Source organism: Poecile atricapillus, chromosome 2, assembly GCF_030490865.1.
Source record: "Poecile atricapillus isolate bPoeAtr1 chromosome 2, bPoeAtr1.hap1, whole genome shotgun sequence".
Lineage (NCBI taxonomy): Eukaryota > Metazoa > Chordata > Aves > Passeriformes > Paridae > Poecile > Poecile atricapillus.
Genome location: NC_081250.1, coordinates 20,840,612 through 20,850,629, shown reverse-complemented (window position 1 = coordinate 20,850,629; position 10,018 = coordinate 20,840,612). Strand labels below are relative to the sequence as shown.

General features: G+C 37.5%; 1 protein-coding gene across 1 annotated transcript in view; it reads right to left on the bottom strand.

Moving 5' to 3' along the window:
- Nucleotides 1-3,299: 3,299 nt before the first annotated feature.
- CUBN (cubilin) overlaps nt 3,300-10,018 on the bottom strand; it is a 142,745-nt gene continuing 136,026 nt past the window's right edge. Inside the window, exons 61-67 of the mRNA XM_058833158.1 lie at nt 9,293-9,455; nt 8,637-8,845; nt 7,859-8,006; nt 7,567-7,748; nt 6,283-6,448; nt 4,187-4,422; nt 3,300-3,793 (exon numbers count right to left, since the gene is read on the bottom strand). Coding sequence (XP_058689141.1) covers nt 3,686-3,793; nt 4,187-4,422; nt 6,283-6,448; nt 7,567-7,748; nt 7,859-8,006; nt 8,637-8,845; nt 9,293-9,455 — 1,212 coding nt within the window. The 3' untranslated portion in view covers nt 3,300-3,685. The remainder of the gene's footprint in view (nt 3,794-4,186; nt 4,423-6,282; nt 6,449-7,566; nt 7,749-7,858; nt 8,007-8,636; nt 8,846-9,292; nt 9,456-10,018) is intronic.

Below are 10,018 nucleotides of genomic sequence, written 5' to 3'. Positions count from 1 at the left end.
CTAAAATTAGCTACTCTTTTAAATTGACCAGTACCATGATTTCTAGCATTACAAGCATCATCTAAACTCATAATTTCTAGCATTTTAACTCTACATCTTCTGTCTCCTTTACTTCAAGTAACTATAATTGTAAGAATATCTCATTGTGGTATTATTTCTCATTTATAAAAACAGTCCTGCCACATGGGAAGGACAATTAAAAACATTGTTATGGAGATTTTAGTGCTTATTCTTCAAATCCTAGTCTTCCGAGGGCTTACCATTCACATATAATTGCCTCATAAAATCACTTTTGCATAAGAATAAACATCTATAGTAACATGCAAAAGAAGCTTTACATGTAAAATAAATACATGCTGGCTCTAGAAAGTGAAAACCTGCACATTCATTATCTGCTTTGTCATTGACGGAGGTGGTAGTCATGCAGTATTACAATAAAGACATGCAGCATTCACAACAATGACATTATAAAATAGCAATGTGCACAGATGTAAAAGCAAAGGTTTTCATGGCAGTGTTATGAGATGAAGCTCTATTTCTTATTAAATACAGATTTTGTCTTTTGAATTGTACACTGCAAAAAGCACATAGAATTTTGATGGAATTATTATTTCCAGATTATCTGTTTGATTCTGCTTCTTTGTGTTTGCAGTGTGTTCATTCTAAAGCAAGCATTTTAAATTGCTCCTTACCTTCCAAGAAAGAAACATGGCTTAGCATCAGCTCTCTCTTCTAAGAACCTCCACTTTAGTACTTCTGCAGTTGGTATTTTTGTTGTGGTTCCTCATATAAAATGTTAGAGGACAGCAGTGGGTTACTTTGTTCCTTTGTTTTTTTAAAGAATGGATTTGATAATTTAATTTTAGACTTTGACTATTTTTGGCGAGAGTCAGTTTGGCTGGATCAATTGAAGCTTGTACCAGCAGCTTCATTCAACAGTTTTCATGGGCACAAATTCTCTGCTGGACATTTTTCTTTTTTCTCTAAATAGCATCATGCATTTTACTCATTTTTAAATAAAATTATGCATAGGTATTGAGTATTTCTAACATTTAAAAATGCACCAAGCATTAGTTAATTGTTGTTAGATTTAAAAATAAACCTTAAAAATTCTCTTCCTCTCATTCATAGTGCTCTTTATTCTTCTGCAGAATTTCAATGATTTTATAAAATTTGATGATGCGACAGATCTTGCCAACAGCAAGTATTTATCGTATAAAAATGTCCAAAAGCATTTAATTGCTTTAAAATGAAACATGCTTTTTCTCGTCATGAAAACAGTCTTTCTGAAGTATAGATTTCAGCAAACTCACCAGTTTAGCTGGAGTTTCCCTCGATATCTTAAGGGCGAAGATTGTGTTACCAGAATGGCCTCTGGCACATGTCAGGTCACCAGAGCACTCAGTGCTGAGCTGGGGACTGCCGTGTCCTTGGGCAACTCGGTGTCCTTAAACTGGTTCTGACACCAGCCTCGAAAAGCCACTAATGACCTTCATTCATTAAAACCACGTACAGGTTTCTCTTTGTCAGTTTATGCTCTGTCACACTTCCGAAAAGGCCAATGTTTAACCTGAGAACTCATTTCTGACAGGGCTGATCCACTTTTAGCAGGAGCAGTGAACATACCACAGAACACTGCCTGCAGTGGCACAGAGCTGTTTGGGAGGATATATCTTTCCCTTTCATGTGTGGTTTCTAGCTGAGCTGTGCTCTGGGCTGGTGAAACGCAGAAAATGACAACACTCTTGCCAAGCTGATTCTTGCCTAAAATCAGATGCTTCCATGTCCAGCCACCTAGCAGCAAGTGACAGCATCCAGATCTTGAGGAGATTCGCTGCCAGTTGCATAAAGCCTGTGATGCAACATTCCACATGGGAGAAATGCAGTCCTCCTAATCTCTGCAGGCAAACCACTCAATTCATGCTTGATTGTACTTGGAGTTTACTGTCTTTAGAATTTATTTTGTGGCTCTATCTTCAGACTGTTCAGATGTTTCTTTACTGCTTGCTATCCCCTGTAGGGTGTTTTAATAAACAATATGGACAAAGATTGCATCATCCTTTGACTGCAAGTACAGGGTCAGCTTGAGTGGACTCTTAGCAAAAGTTTTCTAGACTAGTAATCCAAAAATATTTAACTTTATTATATGGTCTTTTATGTCTTCCTTTAGAGGAACTTTCTGTTTTGCTAGCAGCTCAGTAGGACACAGATGCCTCTCAATGTCATCGAAATACAGATACTTCTGATTTTTCCATGTTATACTTCGGCATGTTAGCAGAAGTATCACCTATTCATGGGCTCAATTTTTCTTAGTCCTTGGACAGTTATAAAATGCTGGCTTACACCTCATTCTGTTGGCCAGTGTGACCTCACAGGTTTCTCTTTTTCTAAATTACCACCAGAGGATTTTGGGTCGTATTTCATAGCTTGTCCCTTTCGTCTGCTTTGTTTTTTTCTAGATTTTATCTTAACCAGAGTATCTGCTCAGCTGTTATAAAGTTTTGAATGTTTATGGAATGATGGCTTTTTCAGCATTCACTGGGAAATCTTCAAAGAGTTCCTAGATCCTTTCATAATTAATTACTTCAATAATCATAATAAGGAATTGCTTTCACTGTATTATTCCTTGTAATAGTTGTGAAATGGGATTCTGGTAAGGCCCCCATTCCTTTCCTGTGGTGCAAATTTCTCTTGCCTGTCAATCACAGCTGACATTCAGAAAATGAATTGGTCATTTGTTCTGGATTGTGACAAAAAATGCTTAGTGGTGGGAATCAAGTGTCCTCTGTATACCTTGTCAACAATATCTTTTATATATGATGTGTGTTAGCCTGGGGAAGGGAAAAACTACTTGTAGTCAAAGGTCAATTGATATTTTTATGTCTGCTCTATTCCAAAGTTATATCTGTTTCATAAATGTCTAGGAAGTTGCCTACAAGTTGACTAGAAGGGTGATGTAGTTACTGAAAGTCTCAGAAGTTTTTTATATTCAGTTGTAAAATAGACTTTGAAGCTTGAAAATATAACTCAATAAGTATAACCACTGATATCTGTATATATTGAACACAGGGCTCTGATCTTTACATTATTTCTTAATCTGGTTAAGATTTAGAACCATATCATGTCCTTGCTACGTTAATCAATGCTCAAGTACTGATTCAGCTGGTTCTTATACCCAATGCCCACTATTACTGAAAGTTCTTCAGCACACTTATCTGTGTAAGGGACCATTTTTTAGCACTTTCTGATTTTAGATATTTTGAATAAAACTTAAGCTGATGTTTTCAGAGATGCTTGGGGCAAAACCACATAACTCTAGGGAACAAATTGAAGATGATTTCATGTCTTAAGTCCTCTCATCAACTTCATGTGTAATTTTTATCCTGGGTAATTAAATTTTTATAGCATTAATTGTACAATTTTGAAATGATGTAGAAGAATATAAAAAATATGTAGCAAAACCTCCTTTTCCCAGGTGGGTAGGTAGAAGTTTATTTTGAGCACAATGGGACATCAATTTTTTTTTTTACATAATTCCACATATTCACAACAGCTACATTTACAGTAACTTTTAAAAGGCCTTACTTCAGTTGCAATAATCATCACTGGACTTCAAACCTCCTTCATCATCTAAAGTCTTTTCAGGATATCAAGGAATGGTAACATATTTCTCATAGTCAGTGTTTTAGCTTGTCCAGCTTAACTGGAATCCTGATGGTAAAGTCGCATATTCAGCATGGAATTTTATATAGACTTGATGAGATGTAGCAGTAAAGGGAGCAATGTTTGTGTCCTAAAATGGAAGACAAGAAAAATTAAAAGCTTTATAGAACAGCAAGATCCTTTGGAAGAGACAGTCAGAGAGTTAGAACTGAGACACAAATTGGATCATAGATTGACAGTGATCTCAGGTCTCTTCTAGTAACTATTGCTGCATTTTTCCCTCAGGATATTGCTAATATTTAAAACGCCAATAGAAGTACGGAGCAAACATCTTTGATGCCTCCCACTAGATGTCACTGTACAGTCTGAATTGAAAGGCTTTTAAGGCACCACACACGCTTTATGCCTTCACTTCCACACATCTGTGTGGCATTTATGCCAGAATTAGGGAAATGGTCTTGTAGATGAAACAGTAAAACTCCTTTTAACATTTCTGGGGTCACAGAGGGAAGGCAATACATACTGTCCCACAGTAGGGCCCAGCGGGGGGATGGCTGGCATCTGGCCCGTTGTAGAGGATCAGGTAGTTCCTGCTGCAATCCCCTGGGTCATCGATGCTGATGAAATCAAAGTTCACTGTGACAATTCGTCCCTGGGGCACGGTAATGGCCCACTCGCAGTCAGTGTTGTTGTGGTAAGTCGCTGGGTAGCTGGGACTGGCAAATGAGCCAGCGGTGCCGTATAATGTTCCGCCGCATCCTGGAAGCACATACTGTTAATTGGCCTAGAAGGCTTAGTTTCACAAGATAATACACAATGTAGTACATTAGGACGGTACCAGTAGTAGTGCTGCAAACCAGAGAGACTGTGAGCTGGGACAACTAATGTGGCTAAGAACAGTAATAGGAGATAAAACTGAGGCTCTAGCTTCAGCAGCCTAAGAATAAGCAACAGGCTTAACTGAATATTAAAAGGCCATAACTGAATATTAAAAGACAGCAACCACCGCCCCCCCTCCAAATTCTTTGAAACAGGAACTGAAGTTTTAAGTCTGTGCCTTAGTCAGTTCAGTTCCCAGCTACTCTACTGGAGATTAATTTGCTGTGGCTGTTCTTTGGCATGAAAAGTAGTAAATCCTCATGGGACAGAAAAATACAGAGAACAACTCAGAGAAATTAGGCATATTAAGTAAATCAAAGTCCATTTATACCAAAATTCAATCTTCAACAGTGGGCAGAAGCAGATGATCTAGGAAAAATGCAAGTTTATAGAGTAAGAATGTGCAGGTCATGCCCCAGATTACCCTCACAGTCTTCAAGAATTTTCAGTTTACAACTTCCAGAGATAGCACCTTTCTATTTAATAATGACAAATGTTTATCAGATGGACTTGTGTGGGTAGCCCTTGAATCCACGTAAAATTGCCCTCATGCTGTGGGAAGGAGCTCCACAGTTTAAGTGCATACCGTGTCAAGAACTGGCTTGTCTAGTTTGTTCTGAACCTACGAGCTCCTGGCTTTACATGATGGCTGCTAGCTCTTCTATGGGAAAAGTCAAAGAACAGCTGATCACTATTTATCATCCAATATCACTCAGTTTTGTAGACTTCAGTAGTTTCTTAACAAGATTAAAAAGTCTCAGCATACCTGATACAGAAGCCACTTTTAATGTTGAGCCCTTTGTTAATCCTGATGTTTTATAAGAAGAAGAGACCAGAACTGTGCACATCATTCAATTTGTGTGTGAGCTATGGATTGATACAGTGGCTGTCTATGTCTTCTCTCTTCCTTTTCCAACAATTTCTATTATTATGCCAGTCTATTTAACTCTTAGTGAACTTTTATTTAACTCTTAGTGAACTTTTGTTTTCATTAAACTATTTTACCCCTAAGATCTTGTTGACTACTAGAAGTCAACTCAGTGCCTGTATTTTTGTAAGTTAAGTTAGGATTGTCATTTTTTTTTTTTATCACATTCTTTATTGACACTTTCCTACACTGAGCTTTCTCTGCCTTTCCATCACTGGGCCACTCAGTACTGTATGGCTATTCTGCAGTAATTCTCTTCTGGTCACAAACTTTCCTACCTCTAGTAACTCAGTGTCATGAAGAAACTATTACCCAGCTGTTTACTGCCATTTCATAAGCCATTTATGAATATGTCCATTATATAGTCACTACACAGCGTTATAGGTAGTTTATTTTCTTGGGGCAACTTCCTGTCCTCTTCAGGCTTAGCTGTGCCTAGCTCCTTGGGCATATCACAACTGGAGTACTGGAGCCAGCTGAGTCACCACCAGCACCACCACTCTGTGGATCCCAAGGTAGATGTTCCTGATATTTTCTTTCCTCTCACTGAAAGAAGGAGATCTTCATCTTAAGTGGTAATCATCTGAGGTTTCTAAAGCAAACATTAGGAGAGGGAATTGCTTCCACCTTGTAAAATGAATCTTGCCCCAGTGGTCTTGAGGAGCAACTACCTCTCTCTGGTGACTGAAAAGAGTGGACTGTGGGTACTAGGGAAGGTCTAAAGTGGTGATGAGGAAGGATCCAAAAAGAGCTGAATTCCACATTGCTGCATTTTCCTTCTATGTAGCATTATTTTGTAGCTACAGCCTTACCACTTGATGATGAAGTCCAAGTAATTTCATATCCATCATGAACCCCTGAAAAATCACTCTTGAAATGAAGGTAGACAACATGGTTTTGGGTGAAGATGGGGCTGGGCACAGTGTTTCCACAGAACCTGCCAAGTAGTGGTGATTGCACATCACTCCCATTTCTGACCTTCAGGGGACACAAAAAATACTGTCAGCATTAAATTCCTATGCAGTTATATACACCAGCACAATTATTCATGCATATAAACACAGCACAAACTAAGTAGTAACTTGCATACATACTATAGCTGTCATTTTAATACACCTATTTTTCCTACCACGTACTCTAGTGTAGAAGGAAAAAGAGACCGTTGATTGGTCTGAGTTTTATATGTAATTGCACAGAACAACTATCATCAGAAACAGGCAACTAAATGTTATAGTGTGTATATCTCCTGACTGAAAAAAATTAATTGACTAGTAGCTAAGATGTTCTTATGCAATTCAAGCCTGTGTTTTGCTTTTCATAAGAAATGTTAATATTCCAGAGGAAAAGATTAATTCTTTACTCTTCAGACTGCTCTCTTCCCCAGTCACATTAAGACACAGATCATATTACATAGCTCAGACTTAATCTGATATTTTTTCTGCACTCCAATAATGCTGGTGCTTAGATCCATTTCTTGAGCCAGTAAAGAGGATATGAAAGTAGGGCTAAGTAATGATTCTGCCACAGACATCTGATTTTTGTTGTCTGGCCAGTGAACTGGGAAACCTGCAAGAGTGAGGATGGTGTAGGCTTTTTATTAACACAAAGTACTTTTGCAGGTGTCTTACAGTTGTCACTAGAGTTTGTTGTTTCTGTTTCATTGGGGTTTTTTTGGTTTTTAAAAATTGCTTTTTTAGGAAAAAAAAAAATCTTTCTTTAGGAAAATTTCAAGCAGATGGAATCTCCTGCTGTAACAAAACCACTCAGATTTATGGCTGTTCATGCATAGTTGTTAGTATCAAACACAAACTATTCCAGGTGACTCTGTTAACTGGGTAACCTCAACAAGAGCTGGGTAAGGATAAGTTAACTGATAATGAAACTATTTATTCACTGGGTTTGGACTTACTAGGGTGTATTATTTAACCTTTTACTATAACATCTAAGTACATTTCAGCATAAAGCTCTGGCACTAAATTAGTCCCTAATTTAGTCAGCTCAAATCAGAATTGATCCAAACTTGATCCAAATGTACTAATATCCTATTCAGAAGACTTTTTATATAGGCTCACAAAATATATATACTTGCATGATACCTCTAGGAAATCACGTGAACACTGGATACTGTCTTCCAAACTGAAAGCATGGAAAAAGAGAGATATTGTGTGATTTGGAGGAGCTCGAAGAATGATAAAACAATCCACATTATTGGGGTGATGACCAGGCCAGCCAGGGCTCTTCAGGTAGCCAAATGTTTGATTATACTCTCTGCTGCAACCTTGAGACAGAAAACCAGAAACATGTAAGGATTTCAGATCTCTGTATTGCATTTCAGTGTATGAAACAAAGAAAGAGAATAGATTTTTTGGGACATTTCTTCAAGCTTACCTGTAGCTTGATAGGAAAATCTGAGTCCATTGTTAATCATATATTCATCTGACTTGAAAGTCACAATTGCAGTGCGATCGTAAGAATAAAATTCAGGTACTGGAAAAGTTTCAGTGCCACAGAATCTATGGACTGACCCTTGGCTCTGCTGGAATTTAATACATCACAAATTACTTAATATAATTCAGTTATATATGTACTGAACTTAGGGTAAATTAATCTCTCAACACTTCCTATACCAATTATGAAATTGCATTTTAAAGTTCTCCTGGGAATCACTTAATATCTCAGCATTTCACATTGAATTATTATTAGAAACAAACAGAATATAAGAGGTATTGTCATGCCAAAATAATAAATCATAAAAGAAGGTTTGGAATATGAGAGACATAAATATTGGGGTTTTTTTCTGGTGTTTTTTTAACACTCTTCCTGGCACAAGTATGCATTCTTATTATGGTTCTTGGCTGGGAGGAGGCACAATGAAAACTTGCTGTGGGACAGTATTTTCTGCATATTAACTTTGGCATCACTGATACTTGGTTCACCTGTGAAAAACTGTGTCCAGGTCTAACTCCATGTAGGCATAGCATGCCTCTGTGAGGTCTGTGTACAGTTATCACATGTTAATTGGGGCATGGTGAGTAATGCTTTGGATGTGCCCCTCACACAGAATCATTAATGAATATATTATCAAATAGTAGGCTTCTTCTCTCTTTCCAAAAAGTGAAGGGAGCTGAATGGGAATGGGGAATGGTATCCCCTGTAAATTTCTTACTGTTGGTGAATCCTGGAGCTCTAGGTAGTTCTGAGAGCAGTCCTGGCTGGAATGGAGGTGGAAGGCCTCTACCACCACCCTGACTTGCTGTTGCGGAGGGGCATCAATGACCCAAGTGCAGAGAGTAAATGGTGGATATTCATTGGGAAAATTAGGAGATGTTGCAGTCAGGGATGAAGAAGTTGCATTATAGATTCCTCCACATAGGCCTGTGTAAAACAGTAACAAATGCATCACAGAGTGAAAGCTAGGTAAACTATTTTTTGAGCAAAACTCAAACGGAGTTGAGTTTTGGATGGTATACTTTTGTGTTTGTCTTTGAGTCTCTAGAAGGAAAACAAAAAGCAAAATACATTCTAGTGGAGTCATTACATGTCATAAAACTCAAAGAAATGTTTGTTCCCTATTTGTTAACAATCTGTGAACATTCCTGTTTTGCACTCCCAGACTGACAATCTCCTCCCAACCAGCTAAGACCAAAGAGAATTGTACTGGGGTCAAGCTGCTTTTAGCTTGCCTAAAGATGCTGTGCTACTGACTGTCTTTGCCCCCTCCTGAGGCCTATGTCTAGAACAAATTTTGAGTTATTATTTAAATATGAATTTCTATAAAGGAGTTATAACAATATATATGTATTCATATATGTGTATACTTACGATCTACTGTGGTGTAGGTGGCATTGAAACCTGCCCTTTCCACAGAATTGTCTGTGACAAATTTCACTGTCAAGGAATTACGGGTAGAAAGAAAAGGAGCTGGAATTGTAGATCCACAAAATGTGCCAACTAAATTGGCATTTTCATTATCTCCATCATAAAGCTGAAAGAAGTAAAATATGTAAACCACTAATAGTTTAGGCACAACAAACAAATAAAGAGAAATAAAATTCTCTGACCCCTCCTTACATTACAATTTCATTTACTTGAAAGTGCAGTGTGTTCTCTTGCGCTTTAACAGGATGTTCTTGATTACCACAATTATTCACTGCCATATTACCTAATTCTGTTGGACAGGGTAAATCTCATTATGGATCATTCTAGTCCTGTCTCAGCAAATCTATCAAAAAATGATTACATTTTAATTTGGCACTCTCTTTATTATATGTAACCTCAAAAGTGCTTTTCAGTAAGAGGATTGATTTTATTCATCAAAATGTAGAATTAATTCCTTGTTTCATTGAGTATCTCAAATGTTTAATAGGATCTATAAAATTCCTTGGTGGAGTTTGTTTAGCACCATTCTGCTATCTGATATTTTGTATGCTCATCTCCAAGAAAATAGCTTCTACAGGTGAGCACTGAGCGCCAAGACTTTTGATAAAAAAATGAAAAATTTTATTAATTCTAGTCCTTTCAAGCAATTGTGTATGATAATGAATCTGC